The 17,257-nt window shown below is 57.0% G+C and overlaps 1 protein-coding gene across 9 annotated transcripts in view; it reads left to right on the top strand.

Annotated features, from left to right (window-relative positions):
• The window catches only part of STX8 (syntaxin 8), a 244,322-nt gene extending 230,746 nt beyond the window's left edge, over positions 1–13,576 (top strand). For all 9 annotated transcript variants that reach the window (XM_080826392.1, XM_080826393.1, XM_080826394.1 and 6 more), the window contains one exon: positions 13,402–13,576. In XM_080826392.1, the coding sequence (XP_080682518.1) occupies positions 13,402–13,469 (68 nt within the window). In that variant the 3' untranslated portion in view covers positions 13,470–13,576. The remainder of the gene's footprint in view (positions 1–13,401) is intronic.
• Positions 13,577–17,257: the final 3,681 nt, after the last annotated feature.

Here is a 17,257-nt window from a genome sequence, read left to right as displayed (position 1 = left end):
GTTAAGCTGGACCCCGGATTTGTACATACATGTACGTTTGCCCGTCTGTCACTTGGCCTCACAATTGGGAAGTCTCTCTCTCTCACACACACACACACACACACACACACACACACACTGTGCTGGAAGTCGGGGGGCCAGCGAGCTTCACATGGCTTACTGGTGACCCTTTGAAAGCAGGGATGACCTTCGGGGTACACTGGAGCTCATGTTTCTGCCTCGATGACAGGGACAGGCTCCACCGCCAAACCGAGGGACCGTGACGTAGGTTCTGACTCCTTGGGAAAAGGCTCCGCTCTCCAAAGGAAAGGACGGTGTCGGGCGGCTCTCTCCAGCCCTTCTTTCTTCTTCCTCCCATGGCTCTTACCAGTCACCTTTCTTCTCTGTGGCTCTTGGTTGTACATGGCCCGTGTCATCTTGGAGGCCAAAGGAGCACTGAGGTTGGGGGACAGGATCAGAGGGACAGACGCAGCCTCGGGGTTGACAGAGTGGCTGTCCACCCAACGCCCCAGAAGTGGTACTAGCGATCCCCCTGAAATGCATTCACCCCGATTCTTCCAGACTTCTGGTGACCCCTGGCGCTTACTCCCTCCTCCTCCTCCTGCCCCCGGAGCGTGGACTTCCTTTAGATTTTAGCAAGCAGCAGCGGGGGGGCAGGGCAGCGCTACTCGAAAGCGAACCCCCCCCACCGAAAGGTGGCAGTCATCCATTTCTGATGTTCATCTGGGCACAGAGCTGTCAGAACGGACCGTGTGGGGAGCCACCGCCGTTGGAGAAGCCGTGTGCGACTCCTTCGTGTCAGACCACGTGTTAAACCACACGTCCCCTGAGACCGCGTGGCTTCCAGCCTTCGCCAACCAGGGCGCCCCGTCCTGGAAAGTGCCGGGGACCCCCTGACAAGGTCGGCCTCGCCAGCCCGCCTTTCTCTGCGCTCCCTAATCAGTCCGCTTTCTGTTTCCACGTGTCGTGACGTCACCGTCGTTCCAGCCGACTTCCATCATGTGTTGTCGCTGACCTTACCTGTCACTAGTGTTCACTGGTGACCGTTCCCCGATGCCCCATAGGAGGCACACTCACCTGACCCGCAGCGCGTTTCCAGATCCCACTGCGGGATGGCCGGTTTCTGGAAAGTATTAGCACTCCCTCCTGCTTTTGCCCCTAGAGCTGGAGGGAGGGGATCTGTGCCTCCGAGCTGCCAGCGAGCATTCACCTCTCTGTAGCACTTTGCACCTCTGAGTACACGATGTCATTTACTTATTTTGGGTTTTGTCTGTCTTCACCCGCCGTACCCTCCCAGCAGTCAGGCACATGCAGGTGCGCGCACATGTGTGAGCACACACAGGCTTAAATAGACGCTCAGTGAGGGCAGGGATTTTTGTCTTTTTGTTCACTGCTCTATCCCCAGTGACTAGAACAGTGCCTGGCACTCTGTAGATCGATTGATTGACGTTTGTTAAATAGATCGACATCCAGGAGTGCCTGGGTGGCTCTGTTGGGCGTCTGCCTTCAGCTCGGGTCATGATCAGGTCCTAGGATCGAGCCCCGCGTCGGGCTCCCTGCTCGGTGGGGAGCCTGCTTCTCCCTCTCCCTCTGCCCTTCCCCACCACCCCCCCGCTCATGCTCTCTCTTTTTCTCTCAAATAAATAAATAAGATCTTTGTAAAAATTCAATCAAAATCTGTTGTAGAGCAGTAGACTCTAGAGGCTCTGGGTATTGTTTTCACTTTCCTGACCATCCAGGAGTGGGACCCTCCTGTCCTCTTGTCGGTCCAACATTTACCGAGCCCGTCAGCCCGTCACACATGTGATGAAGATAGAGTGCCTGGCACCGCTCACGGGGACAGACGCAGCTCCCGTTAGGAGCGCAGTGGTGGCCGGAACGGTGTGCATCCACAGTGTGGGTCTGCTTGACCCACGCCTGCGACGGGCCCATCCACGGTGCACTCTGGGGCAGGAGGGGTCCCCAAGGGAAAGGCTCCAAGCAACTCAGTCACCGCATCCAAGGGGTTCTTGTTCGCCTTGTTGACAGGAGGGGGGCTCTCCTGCCCCGCCCTCTGCTCCCAGCTCCTCTTGCCCCAGAACCCCTGCGCGTCTCCTGTTCACTTTGTCTCTTCAGGACAGCACTGATGGCGTTACCCCGAGATCGTCTGTGATGTCACTGGAGGCGTGACTGCGAGAGAGTGTCTGAGAAGGCCTCTTGCTGGCGAGCTATTTCCTTGCATCGCCCTTCCACGTTCCCAAATAATTAGAGACGAATAGTTACTTTTGCTGATGATCTCTTTCCTGAAAGGTCCCGGTTAGAAGTCAGAGGAAAAGGGGCTCCTGGATGGCTCAGTGGGTTAAGCCTCTGCCTTCAGTCCAGGTCATGGTCTCAGGGTCCCGGGATCGAGCCCCGCGTTGGGCTCTCTGCTCAGCATGGAACCTGCTTCCCCCTTTCTCTGCCTGCCCCTCTGCCTACTCGCGATCTCTCTCTGTCAAATAAATAAAATCTTTTTTTAAAAAAAAAAAAAAGAAGTCAGAGGAAAAGGCTCCGGCTCGTGTAGGTTAAAGAACGTGTCATTTGTTTGAATGCTGTCAGGTGACTAGCGAGATTCTAAGGGATAACTGAGCCAGGAAGAGTCGGAAGCACAGCCCAGCCGGGGACCTCCGGGCCCATTTTGTCAGCCACCCGTCCACGGTGTCACCATTGTGGTGACTGAGCCCCAACTCCGCTCAGTCCAAGCTTCGCGGTTTCTGGAGAGGAGAGCCCAGGGGCCTCACATGGCCTCACTCGGCCTCACGCCAAGTTGAACAGACACGTAGCTGTCCCCACCCCTCCCAGGGGGATGTTCTCCTGGGGTTTGGAACTCAGAGCCCCGGTTCAAATATACTACTCAGTGGGCTTCTGCATCTCGGTCACATGATTTACCTAAAAAAAAAAAAAAAAAAATCAGAGGACCCAGCATCTGCTGTATTGAAAAAGTAGCCTCTGGACAGCCGTAGCTCCGTGCCCGGCCTTTCTGTACCTGACTTAGAACTTGGGCCGCAGCCCCCTCCAGTCGCCCGGCCCGATCTCCCTAATTGATGCCAGGTGATGTCTCCCAGTGCGAACAGCACAAACAGAGGGGTTCATAATGCTGAATCCGTAGCCCGGGTGGAGCCATCCAGAAATCTTTTGACACTTAGTCAAGAGGGAATTGTCAAAACAAGATATCCATAACAGAGTTCCTGACTTGTCTTTTCAAAGGCACTTGAATTTCTGCCAGATTCCAGACAGGCTCGCTTTCCCAGGGGGACCCCGCGGCACAGTGAGGGGATGTCTCTTAGCCAATAGTGATGCGCCCGAGAGCGGGCATTAAATTATTGGCCTGACGACTCAAGAGAGGCGGCTTTTGATGGCTGATGGGAAGGGTCGTCTCTCTACAGCGGAGTTTTGCTGTTGGGTTGTGGTGATTTGCCTGACCGAAGGGACGTCGGGGGAGGGAACTGAGTAACACTTTCAGAACACAGATGGGGCCGAGGAACTCTTCGGCATCTTCTGTGCAGGGAGCAGCAGGACTAGCCGAATTTGTGCATACCCGCTCCGAGGAGCGCTGTCATCGGCCGAGTGTTCTTGTTTTTTTGGGGGGGGGGGGTGCTGATTTTCTGCCCTGAGACCTGGGGCCCACGCAGAGCCACACACGTGTCTTTGCACCCATCAGACCTGACCCACAGAAGGTTCTGGTGCGGGGAAATCTAGCTCTCTTGGCCAGACCCTTACCTGTGGTCAGATCTGCCCAGGGTCGCCCATCCATCAGAACAGCCCGACCCACAGGTCTGATGCCTTGGTTGCGACATGATGTGCCCTGGCTGGTGACATGCACTGTCCTGTCCCAAGCAAACATCAGGTGTTGGCCTCACAGGGGCCTCGTGGCTATGACAGAGACGTGGGATGCCCAGTGAGGCAGAGGTCTGGTCCCTGGAGCTGGGAGCCTGGGAACCCGCCTTCCCCTAGGCCTGGATCCGGCTCCTCCTGGCTATTGCGGTCTTAATTCCTTTCAATTTCCTGTTCCGAGGCAAACCCTTCTTTCGCCCCATCCCCCACTCCTGTCAGGCCACCTTCCCCATTCCTGCTTCCTGCCGAGGCTTCTTGGTCTCTCTGGCCCCCAGATGTCTTCCCACACCATCCTCCTTCCCCCCAGTCTCCCGCCTTCTCTCCAGAATGACGTTCTTCCAGCTTCTCTGTGGACGCGGCGCATTGCCTCTTGTCCGCATTGAGATGGGGTGGCAGCCTGGGGACCAGGGAGATGGATTGTCCCCAGATGGGGCCTGGAACTTCAGAGGACAGAGTGAGGAAGGTGCCCCTCTCTCCTCCCCACGTCACCCCAGCACAGATCCGGGACAGACCCCCCCATGGGACTCCGGGCTTGCCCCTTCCAGAGCCGCTCCCGACAAGAGCACAGCACCTTCAGGAAGCTCGTCTTTCCCACGGGAGCCAGGGTTTGGTCGCGTGGGCCCAGGGTGCTGTCCTGGGGCCGTGATCCTGTCCAAAGGCGGAGACAGACACTCAGAGTGACGTAAATGCCAAGGCAATGTTAAGATCTGTTTCATCTCAATTTTCTTGGTTTTCGATCAGAACCAAAGCGCAGGCTAATTCCAGGCCAATCCTTTGCCTTCTCGTGTGTTTCTCTGAGAGTCTGCCAGTCGGCATCACAGACACGGCCTCCCACCGTCACCCGGGTTGGGTCCCCCGGTGAGCCCGGTCCCCGGCCAGGCCCAACCCCGCGGGGCTCCCTCCCAGGGAACGGGGCCGTGTGTCCGGAGCCAGCCGGGCTGTTGGCCCGCGGCCCTCCTGGGGCTACCGTCGGGGCAGGGCAGGGCTGACCTCTGAGCCCCCACTTCCTCACCTGCAAAGCAGGGGGGGAGCTGTTGCTTTGCGCGCCCCGCCGACTCCTGGTGGGAACAGCACGGGACCGGGGCAAGGCGCGTTTCTGAGCCCACGTACGTCTAGCGGCTTGACAGCTGCCTTTCCTCTGTGTTCCTTCTGTTCTTGCCACGCTGACGCTACTCGTGATGCCTTGTGCCGGCGCTGCTGGGGTGCCCGGTGTCCCCCACCGCCCGCAGGGCTGATGGGCTTCCAGGCCCTGGCACGGCTTCGAAGTCAGGCTTTCTGCGGGCCTTCTAGGTTCCCCTTGGGTTTGATTTGTACTTCCCTAAGTCCTCGGGCCTGTGACCCTGGCCTTGGTGCTGCCCCCGCTCTGAGCTGGCCTCCCCTCACAGGGCCTCCACTCCCCACCCCAATTTATACCACCACCACCCCACCCCCCCGCCGACCCCAGGGCCCACTTCTCCCGTCACCTGGCGTCCGAACGGCTGCGGCCAGGTACCCCACCCTAAACTTCCAACCTTTCCTGGCCACCCGTCATCACAGCCGAGCTGTGGCTGGAATGGGACTGTGTCTGCACGGAATGCCACCCAGGTGTCCCCTCTGGTTCTGCTCCCCTCCCTTCCCTTCGGGGATGAACGGCATCCGGGCTCTGTCGTCAGGCGGTGAGCCTGGCTCTCTCCAGGACCTTGTGCCGCGGGTGCTGCTCGGAGGCCCCCTGCTCGGGCCATGGGTCCCGGACGCAGGAATAATTAGTGTCATGGCTCTGCCGGTAAAGGGCCGGCAGGGAGCCGGCTCAGGGAGCCTCCCGCATCTCCTTTCACTGAGTCCTCCCCATGCACCTAGGAGTCGGTATTTGGGGCTTTCACAGAGAGTGGAACTGAGCTCACCATAAAGGCATGGAGATCGGGCCTCCCTGACTCCCCGGGCCAGCCCCGCTGCCCCCACACCAGACCGCGCCATCCCTGTTGCCTCAGATCGTCCGGCCTAACGGAAGGAATATTAATATCTAACACAGGCATTGAAGGGTGGAGGGGGTTTAAGGACACCGGCCTGCCTCTCGGAGTGTCTCTGGCTCCAGGGGCGGTGAGCCGCCAGCCTAGAGGAAGCGGGGTCCCGGAGGGTCCCAGGCTGTGTCCCTGCAGAGGATGACAGGGGCGCAGAGGGCAGAAGCAGAAAGGAGAGGGGGACGGGAGACCTGTTGAGAGGACGGAGCCCACCAGAGCTTCCCAGGGGGGGTTCACCCTCCAAAGGAGAGAAGAAACCCTGGGGATGTGTTGAGCGCCAGGTGAGAACAGAACCAAAGTCAGAACGGAAGAATCACGCTCAGGTGTTTAATGGAAGTGCTGTTTGCGGAACTGCCGCGGGAAAGCGGAGCGGCAGGGGAGGGGAGCGGCTGTCCGTGCCCTCCTCCTGGGCCGGCTGAGCTCCAGGCTGGGGGCAAGGCTGTTGGGGAGCCCACTCCGTGCCGCCTCGCACCCAGCTCCCGCGTGGGGGTCCCAGGGGCACCCGCCGTCCTGTGCCCTCCGGTTGGACGCTCAGAATGTAAATATGTTCACCTTCTCTGCTGGGTGTCTACTCTTTTCTCAGCTTATTTGCCCAGTAATGGGATTAAAGGGAACATTTACATGAACTTTAGAAAACAAATATTCCAGTTTTGTCTGTTCTCTGGCTCGTTCCCCACCTCAGCTCAGGAGTCTGCTGCAAGAAATCTGTTTGATCAGGGAGAACCCACTGCTTAATGCATAAGCAAATGTCACCTGTCAACAGGCACCCCTGGGAAAAAACCCAGCCAGCCGCGGGGGGTCTTTGCTATATGTCTAGGCTAGAGCTCTGGAGGCTGTTCGCAGTGGGAGAGGTGATCGGCGTAGGGACGCGGGGACAGTCGCAAGCAGCCAGTGCTGCTCTCCTGTGATCAGATCAGGAGACTTCAGATAACACGGCCCTTTGCGTCCCCCTCCCTGCTACCCCGCACCCCTACTCTCCCACTGTGCTTAGCCCCGCATCCCTACAGCTGGGCACCGAGGGGAAGTGGTCTGTGCTGTCTGCTCTCACTCTCCCAAGAAGACAGCCCATGTTCCTCCTCCTCCTCTCCCCTTCCTCCTCCTCTTCCTCCTTTCTCTTTCCCTCCCTCTCCTCCCCTCTCCTCCTCCCCCCTCCCCCTCTCCTTCCCCTCCCTCTGCCTCCCCTCCCTCCTCCTCAATGACCTCCCCCGCCCAGGGCAGATGCGTTGGCAGCGCAGTGCCCGTTACTTTGCAGGTTTCCAGTGTTTCACTGGAAAAAATACGGGCCATGAATCCCGATGAACACTCTTCAGAACACACAGCACCGTTCTGGAGAGAACTGCATTTCGTGTGCCTTCCCAGTCTGAAAGGAGTTTGTTTTCCTACATCTTTCTTTAATTGCCACGAGCCGGACTTGTAAATATTGTAAGTGGTTGAGTAATCCCCATCTGGTAGAATGACCAAAGGAAATGGCCATTTTTTTCCACGACTGGGCCTCCGGCGCCCGTGCCTGGCCCTGAGAGGGGCACCTGGGTGTGGGACGGGCAGCGCGGCGCACGGGGTTCGGCAGGAGGGGCGCCGTGGTCAGGAGCCTCTCCAGGTGTTGCTGTGCTCAGGGTGGGGGCAGGGAGCCTTTATTGTTCCAGAAGTTGGCAGGTTCCCAGAAGTTCAGCTGTCTTTCCTTGTTCTGAAATGTCACACATCTCCGTAGCTGGGGGACAGGTGAGCAGACTCCCTGAGGTTTACACTCCACTCTGAGGCAAAAGAAGGAAGCCCCCTCTCTCTCCCCCACCCCACTGTGACTGAATACTATTCCCTCCGGCCACATGGTCTCCCACGGCAAACTCTAGACCGCAGCCACTTTCCTGTGTCCCCAGGGCTGGAGGCTGCTCCCTGCCTCTGTCTTGAGGGTAAAGCAAATCGCCTTCTGTGTGGTGGTGACTGGTGTTAAAGATTCTTTATCTCTGGCGCTTTTGATGGAGCGGGAGTGGGAGAGGAAGTACGTCCGTCCATCCGTCCTCCGTCTGGGGTTCAGGGCTCGGGGGAGGGCACAGGTGAAACCAGCCCGGCCAGCATTCGATCCTTGTGCCCGTGCAGTACACCCGCCCGTCCACTCTCGTCTCTGTTTAAAAGTTTCCACCATACGGACTGCAAAGGAGGGAAGGAGGAAGGAGAAACAGAAGAGGAGAAAACCGAGTCAAAACTCTATATCCCTGTTATCGAGTCCCAACGAGACCCCGTCCCTGAGAAGCCCCCCTTTGTGCTGGGGGCCGGGATCCCCACTGCACCGGCCCCACAGGTGCAAAAAAAGGGGACAGGGTGGAGCTAGGGGGGTCCCACCTGGATTCTGGGGCTGGCTCCCGCACCCACGGGCGCTTACACACATGCGTGTGCACATATTGTGTGCACGGCGCGGCTCAGCCCTCCCTGGCTTCAGAACGAGCCTTGGTCACTCTTCCCGAAACATCCTCCCGAGAAGAGAGACTCCATTCAAGGAAGGTGCCAGAGCTGTGGCCTGGCTCCAAGAAGGCCAGACTCTTAAAGAGAAAGCGTTGCCGTGGGGGAAGGTCTGTGAACACCTGCTCTCTGACTGGGAGCATCCCAAAGGCTGCGCTGGCCTCGGCTTGTCACTGTCACTTGCCGTCTCGAGAGGACTTCCTCACTTGACGGTCCGTGCACACCCGTTTAGCGAAACCTGCTGAAAATGTCGCGGCCAGAGGGCTCCCGTTTGCTCCGAAAGGCTTGAAAATATAAAAAACGTACCTGTCATTCGCCCTTAGAGCCCCTCCCCTGGCCAGACGGGAGCCCAATTGAGCCCATGACATCAGGGTGCTCGCTCTCTGCGTTTTCGGCTGTCGCGAGTGTCAGGGTGCCTGTGTCACCTCTCCTGTGGCATGTGTTGTGTGACTCGCAGTGTCCGAGATAGAATCATTGCCGCCTTACAGAGGAATTGCTGTATTAAGAGTGATCTTAGGAGGCCCACCCACCCAGCTGCTAAATTGTCCCATCGAAGGACTCCCAGCCCAGAAGCTTCTGTCTGGCCTCCTGGCGTCTGTGCGGTGTCTCTTGATTGGCGCCTTTGGAATTTTCTCTCCCTTTGGCTTCCTTGACACACGTTCTCAGCTCCTGTCTCTCTGTCGACTGTTCCTGCTTTGCCTCTCTTATTGGTTCTTCTCATCCCTTCCCGATAGTCAATACATTGATTCATTTGTGTATATATTAAAAAAAAAAAAACCAACAAAGGGTCTGGGGACGGGGGGCATGTGGCAGGGAGCTGGACCGGTGCAGCCCCTGTGTCAGACCCTTGGGGGCCCGTGGTGGAGACAGACAGTGTCCGAGCACCTAAATCATGACTGAAGAAGGGGCCACTGCGGGGCCGTGGGAGGGGCAGCCCGAGCACGGTTCATGGGACGCCAGGGAGGAGGTCCTTGAGGAAGTGACATTGACACTGGGTTCTGGGGGAGGAGTAGGGAGCACTTGGGCCAAGAGGGGCAGGAAGGAGCATCACCCTGGCGTGATGCTTTTTTGAGTTTTGAGGAAACTGAAGGGTGCACGTCTGGAGCCGGCGCAGAGAATGGCTGCCGGGGTAGCTGGACGCCGAGCGTGCAAGGCCCCCCGTAAAGAGTTTGGATTTCTGCTGAGGCCTCTGAGAGTTGCAAGGCAGCCAGTAACCTGATCTGGTTTACGCTCCAGCTCAGCTGCAGGGAAGGCATTGGGCAGAGCGGGCGGCAGGTGGGCCCAGGTGGGAGGCAGTGGTAGCCACCGGAGCCTGGAGGCCCCTTCCCTGTGATCGTGTATGAGCTCAAACCCGGCGTGTGGTTTCTTCTTCTCAGCCAGTCTCTGTCCTCCATCTCCTCGCTCTGGTCTCTTGTTCCGCTGTGCTTGTCAGCACCTGCTGTGAATCTCAGGGGCCCTGGTGTCAGCCTCTCCCTCAGCCACCCCCTTCCCTTCCAGTCCAAGACCCCTGCTACTGCGCAACCAGCCTCTGGGCCCCAAGTGTTCCCCCAGCTCCAGTCCTGCCTGAGCAGCCATAACTGAACACCATGCCTAGGCTCCCATCTTTTCTCAGCACCCAGGCCTCCCCCTTGTCTTTGGGGTTACCCTGCACTCTGGAGTGCTAGCAGGTGCCCCCCAATGCTCCTCAGTCCTTCTGTGTCCTCCAGTTCCATGCGGGGTCCCTGCTCCTAAGCAGGACAATCTCTCAGCCCAGGCAGGAGGTGGTGGGATTCCTTGCCCAGGGGGAGCTTTTGGTCAACACGAAGATATTTCTGGAGGCAGAAATAAAGGAAGAGGAGATTTGTTCTTCTGGCTCTGGCCAGAAGATGGGCTGAGATAACGTTCACCTGTGCACACGTGTGCATCTTACTACACACGTCCTGAAACGCAAGAATAAACTATCACAGCCCGCCCCTCAAATGCTGATGCAGAGCCGAATTGACAAGGAAGAGAGGAAATCCCCAGAGGAGAGAAATGGGAGAAAGAGCTGGAAACCAGGCCTGCGTGGAGGAACCGAGGCTGCAGCTGGGTCGTTATCGGCCCCAGTGATGGAGAGCAGGGATCCGCAAAGGATAGTAAAGAGTTTAGGCTTTGCAGACCACAGACGGTGCTTCACAGCTTCTCTTTGTCTTCTTTGACAGCCCTTAAAAAATGTACAAACCATTCTTGGCTCAGAGGTTGTACGAAAACAGATCAGCAGTCCAGGGGCCCAGTTTGCCGGCTCCTGATGGAGAGACTTGGGTTAGTGTCCGTGCGAAGTTGGGGAGAATCCGTAGGTTCCGAGAGGGGGTACTTACAAAAGATCAGATCATCAGAGAAAACGGGGGTATTAGGAAAAAAAATCACCCACTGTCACAGAGATGACAAGGAAGCCTGCTATATATTTTTATGTGCCTTCTTAATATTCGACACTGTGCCCATGCTGTGCTTTACAACGGTTGAGTTTAAAGAGCACGCCACTTGGGGTGCCTGGGTGGTTCTGTCGCTTGAGCATGCAAGTCTTGGTTTTGGCTCGGGTCATGATCTCAGGGTCCATGAGATCAAGCCCGGAGTCAGGCTCCGCCCTGAGCGGGGAGTCTTCTTGGGATTCTCGCCGTCTGCCCCTCCCCTATCTCTCTGCAAAATAAATAAATAAATGTTTATTTTAAATGTTGTAAAAAGATTGATTTATTTGAGACCGAGAGAGAGCGCACAAGCAGGGAGGAGGGCCAGGGGGAGAGGGAGAAGCAGACTCCCCAGTGGGCAGGGAGCCTGACACAGGACTCAGTCCCGTGATCCTCAGGATGATGACCTGAGCCAATTCGGATGCATAACCAGCTGAGCCACCCAGGCGCCCAATAAAGAAATCTTTAAAAGATAAAATGCTCACTACTTGAACTACATTTAACCCTGGAGGTCTGTGGAGGGAATGCAGGGCATCTATGAACTGGGTGGGAAAACTGAGATGCAGCCTTTTCTTCAGTTAAGAATGCAGGCAGTCGGGGCGCCTGGGTGGCTCAGTGGGTTAAAGCCTCTGCCTTCGGCTCAGGTCATGATCCCAGCGTCCTGGGATCAAGCCCAGCATCGGGCTCTCTGCTGAGCAGAAAGCCTGCTTCCCTTCCTCTCTCTCTGCCTGCCTCTCTGCTTAATATTTCTGTCAAATAAATAAATAAAATCTTAAAAAAAAAAAAAAAAGAATGCAGGCAGTGAACCACGTTATTGTTTGTAGTGCTGGTGGCTTTGTCACCCATAAAAATCTTCGGTATTTTCACATCAAAATACACTGTATGATTATCTCAAATTTTTAAAAATATATATTGGATAAGCATGTGCTGTTGTAACCAGAAGTTTTAAAACACGTTTCTGAGTAATTGCTGGGCCAAAGAAGAAATTGCTGAAAAAATCTAAAATACATAGAACTTAGAAACTAACAACAGTGAAATTATTTCCCACCAAAAATTGTAGATGGGGGCAGCCGCCTGCCTCGGTGGATGGAACGTGCAACTCTTGATCTCAGGGTCGTGAGTTCGAGCCCCATGTTGGGTTTTAGAGATTACTTGAAAATAAAATCTTAAAACAAAAAGTTGTAGGTGTAGAGGGACAATATTTAGAAGAAAGATGGAAAATGAATGAGCTGACTTTCAGTTCAAAGAACAGGAGAGTGAATCCAAAGAAAACCTATGAGTTGTAGGATTAAGGAATACAGATGCAGAAATTAAAACAGGAAATGAGGGGGACACGACCAACAGTTGGACATGACCAACCCGTTCTTGGAAGAGATGATCAAAACAGGCACCTTGGGGCAGCACTAATCAGGAAAAGGAATGTCCAGATATGCCACGTTAGAGACAAAAAGAAGAGCACAGGTACAGCCTAGTGTTCTAATTCTAAGAGAACATAATGAACGGTTTTACACCAGTATTTTTGAACACTCAGAAAAAGTGGGCAGTTTCCCAGAAAAATCTAACTTAACAAAACTGAGTGCAGAAGAAGGGAGAGCAGAACTCCCAGTGTGGGAAGCTGTCCGAGGGTAGGGTGAGTGTTGAGGACACGCTGAGTGACCGTTCACCCATTTATTCAACAAACGGGCATTGAATCCGCTCCAGGCGCCATCGTGGAAGCTAGGGGTACAGCAGCTGGTGATGTAATCCCACCTCCATACCTTCCATCACTTCTGTCCGTTGGAAAGTTCGATTGTCTCTGTCCGACGTGGTAGCTGTTGGCCACACAGGACCCTTGAGCACTTGAGATGTGGTTAGTGGAACCGAGAAACTGAGCTACTATATTTGATTTTAATTCATTGAAATGTAAGGAGCCCTGTGTGGCCAGTGGGTATCTAGTTAATAAGATCCATAATGTGCTGAGGGGGCTTCCTGCAAAGAGCGTCGGGAGTTGAACTCCTGGGACCGGCCTTTCTGGAAACAGCTTCTCAGTCTGGGGGCCACAGAACCACGCGATCCTACACATTTGAGTCACCTGTTACTTCCTAGACACGTTCACTTGCTTTATCTCATGTGCTCCTTGCTTCCCTCTGGGGGCTTCAGTAACTCAAGAGACCCTTGAGAGAGCAGATGTTTTTCCAGTGCTGACTTTGCAGGAATCCCTCCATTGGATATCTATTTTTTAAATTTTTTAAGATTTTATTTTTGTGAGAGAGCAAGAAAGCACGAATGGTGGGGAAGGCCAGAGGAAGAGGGAGAAGCAGGCTCCTCGCTGAACAGGGAGCCTGACCCTTGAGGAACCTTGGGCTGGCTCAGGTCCCCCAGATCATGACCTGAACTGAAGGCAGACACTTAACCCACTGAGCCACCCAGGCAGCCCTCCATTGGATGCTTTTGCCAATGTGTGACCTAAGCATCTTGGGTTCAAGACGGCAAAGCCATGTAGCCAGTGGAGACAATGGATTCTAAATTTAACCTTTCCCTGGAGACCCTAAAGTCCTTTGCTTTCTCGGTGTTTCATCAGTGCAAGCCGAAAGCAGAGCCGCATTCCCCCGTCCCCCGCGAAGGTAGGTCACAGGCTGCATCATGCCCTTCCAGCATGAATCACTGAAGCCGTCTCTCGTGCTTGTCTTTTCCAGGGATGATCATGGTGATTTTGCTACTGCTGGTGGCGATCGTGGTCGTGGCCGTCTGGCCCACCAACTAGTGGCAGTAAGGGGCGCACCAGCTAGGATGCCTGCCAGCGCCGCAGAGAAGCCCAGCACCCAGGTGGTACCTGAACCCGCTCTCAATAAACGCCCCCAAAGCTCTCAACTGCGGCTGCGCGTTGCGTCGATAAAGGCCCCCCCCACACCCCAAAGCTCTGAATTGCGGCTGCGCGTTGCGTCGATGGGCCCGTAGTGGGGAGGCTCCAGCGCCGCAGGCCCCGTGCGACCCGTTCGCTTCCGGCGTTGGTCGTTTGGGTGCCAGGCCCAAGTGACCGTGCCCTATGGCTGCGTGGGGGTTCCGGCCACCCCGCAGCGTACTAGGCGTCCGTCTGCTTGGGGAAGTCGTGTGCCCGCGAGGGAGACGGTGAGTGAACAGCCGCGGCCCATGCGTCCCCACGGGGAGGAGGGGCGCGTGTGTGAGTGCGCACCTGTCGCCCCGCCCCCCTCCCCCCCCCCAAGTCCGCACTCCCGGGCTTGCTGCCATGACGCCGGGACATCTGGGGGCTCTACTTTGGGAACTGCCTTCAGACCCAGCAGCAGCCCCCGCTGCTTTCCTCAGTGACCGGGCTCCGAGCCCCCAGACCGGGTCTGGGGAGTAGGGTAGGGGTGGGGAGGCATGGGACGTTATCGGGCTGGGAGGCACCCGTTGGGATCCAGAGGGGTGTGACTGTGACGTCAGGAGGGCAGGGCCTTTATTCGGCTCCTCCGCAGGCTGCGAGCACCCCGTGTGTGAGAGTGGAGGGCGCTGCATGTGCGCGTGCGCGCGAGGGCCGGGGCCGAGTGGTGCGGTGGGCGTCCTGAGGACCCCCGGCCCGCGGGAGCTTCGGGGAGTTCCAGGTTGAAAGATGCCATCTGTTCTGGGTGACGAGAGAGCAGGGTGGCCTGCTGGCCGGGCTCTTGCTCTCCCTGGCGGAGGGGGAGAGAATTAGGGTTGGTGATGGGGCCCTTCCCTAAGCCCCAGGTTTCACTGAGGAAAAAGGAGAGAGTGGCCCCGTGGGAGGGGAATCCTGGGGTCTCCGTGGGCAGAGACGGACACGGGGAGAGTCGCAGCACCACCCGGTGCAGTGCGTCCTTGGGCCCCAAGACCAAAGACAGGCATGTGCCGGGAGGACCTGAGTCCAGAGGCCTGGCGCTCAGTCAGAGGCTTGATGATAAGCCATACATCGTGCAGAAAGGGGGGTGACCCTCCTCCCGGCAGCTCTTCTCTGATAGTATGGGCTCACTTAAGCTCCCATCGGCCCCCACTCCACCTGAGTGGTCCCGCTTGCCCCTGGTGTATGCACGCGGCCGTGACACGCCTGCCTGTCCTCCGCGAGGCCTCCAGCCCTGGACCTGGCCTGCCTGGTCCCTGCACCCTGCCTAGTGACAGCCGGAACTGACGGGATAGTGCTGCGCCCCCAACCACCTAGACCCAAATGGCCTGGGTCCGTCCCGGTCGTGGGTGTCTTGCTCCTGCTGCTTATCCCTCATGGGACCGGCCTCACTGCAGACCCCGAGCCGGGGGGACAGCCCTGGGGACAGCCACGGCAGGCTCTGACAGAGGAGAGGGGGACTCTGGGAGCCCTCACAGCGGCTGTGGAACGTTCTGTCCAGAAGTGAACCCATTTCCTCTGCTCACTGCTCACTGACCGGGTGAGGGCCCCAGGACGTGGCCAGAAGGCAGAGAGCCCAAGCTAGGTGGGGCACAACCCCCGGGACAGCCACACCCCGGCCAGCTATGTGACCGCTGACCCAAGAGGAAACCCATCGGGTCGGACGGTCTCCACATCGGAGCCCCGGGATTCTACTGTGCACTCTTGGATCCTACTCCCTGCTGGCCTCGGGGGGCGGCACACACACACCAGAGCGAGGCTAGGCCTTGGGGAGCGGCAGCCGCAGTGAACAGGAGCCACGCTGTCAGGGACCTGGACTGGGACGCTGAGATGAGAACCCGAAGCGGGCTTGTCTCGACATGGGTGTGTTCTCGAAGGAGAGAGGCCGCACAGACAGGGGCCAAGGGCTCTCGGACAGTAAGGCGCCCCAGGATGCGTGTTCCTTGTCAGGAAGGGGGGAGGCAGGTGGTTGCTAATGGATCACCCAAAGGACGATCAAGAATCCACAGAGCCGGCCTTCCAGCCTTGTTGTGCGAAACCCCCGAATCCGCATAAACAGCGTCTCCGTGGAGCCCCCCCCACCTTGGGGCTCATGGGAGGCAGCACTGAAGGTCTGTTTGACTTTCTCACCTCCTCTTGACTTGCTCAGCACGGAGCCCCGGCAACTTGTGGGGCGTCTTTGAACCAGAGCCACGGCGTCCTGGCTCAGTCACACGGAAAGGCCTTTTCAAGCCAAACACTGAGCCGATGTCTGCACACAGCGGCTTCTGTTCTTTTGACGGAGTGGGCTCCGGGCCCGGCCCCAGCGCTGCTAGCTGGGTGCCCTAGACAAGTGACTTCACTTCTCTGGACCTGCAGACAGGGGAGGCGGCGAAATGCCATCTGGTTCGGCCGTGAGGACCCGCCATCTGAGCCCCGGGGTGGTGCCGTGCAGGAAGGATCCCCCCTTTTCTTCGCTTCCTCGGGGCTAAGTTTCCCACGGGAAACACCCACCTCTCCAAAGGGAAGGGCACCTGGCTGGGATGCGCCCCATTTGAGGATCTGTTGTGTCGAGACCCACCCCGGAGTTAACGTGGCTGACGTTAACGGGGGCATTTTCCAGCTGGTTTGGAACGTGAACCCGTTAAGGCCTGGTCTCCCCACTGCCAAGCCTCAGAGGGGTTTCAGGGGCCCACAGTGCTCTGCATCAGCCGTGTGAGTGGTTAGGACCTCACCCTAAGCACAGAGAAGAGAGGCAACATAGGGCCTTTTTCTGTGAAGATAAACCATATTAAAATAACAGCGTAAGTATTGTTTAACTTACCTGACTGTGAATGATAAGCATTTAAAGGCTGGATACCATATAAAGAAGTCCAGCCACCTGCTTACGACTGGTACTTACGTTCTGTTGAAATTTCGTTATTATTAATAACTGTAAACCTTGGTCTTCATCAGCCCCAGGACGCTGTGCGTCCGCTGTGCGTCCATCAGGGTCCGTGGGGCCCCAGCAGCGTCCTGTCCGTCCACGGGGCTGCTGGGGAATTCCCACAGGCCCCTGTGCTTCTAGAGCGGCTGCTCATGGAGACCAACCAGCCGGCCTGTGGCTGCTCCCTCCTGGTCTGCCAGGCCAGCCCCAGCCTGTTAGATCCCTTACTCCCCGCATCTTCAGCTTCGGGGTTACCCTGAGACCTCTGTGCTCAGACCATGGATCTCCTTTTATCTGTTGGGTTTTCCAGCCTAGCCCCGCTTAAGTTAAATGGTGGTATTTCTCCCCTAATTGCTTCATCCATTTTCAGACTTCCTTCCAACCACGTGCCAATCCCAAGCACTTACCCCTTCCCAGCAGTGAGCTCATCTACCCATATACCGTGTGTCTCCCTGGCTCTGTCCGTCCTTGCCTCCTCATTTCTCTTGGCACGCGCCTTCTCTGTCTTTATTTAGTCTTAAGAGAGCGCGGAAAGAGATGTCTGTTCAACAAAATCTGAAACCCAGGGCGTCTCTGCAGGCAGTCCCGGCACCCCGACTCCGGAGGAGGGGTGGCTTTACAAAGGCGGGGGCCTCGCCTCCCGGAAAGTCGGGCAGACCCCAGGACATGTCCCCGGCCCTGAGGGTCTGGGCTTTGAACCCGGAGTCCTAGATGGAGTCGCTCAGCTTCCTTGGGCACCAGCGGCCGTCTCTGTGGGTTTGTCGGCCCTCCGGGGCCAGCCCTTAGCAGC

The sequence above is a fragment of the Martes martes genome (assembly GCF_963455335.1).
Source record: "Martes martes genome assembly, chromosome: 16".
NCBI lineage: Eukaryota > Metazoa > Chordata > Mammalia > Carnivora > Mustelidae > Martes > Martes martes.
Note: the sequence above shows the minus strand (reverse complement) of the source record. Positions and strands in the feature narration are given on the sequence as shown.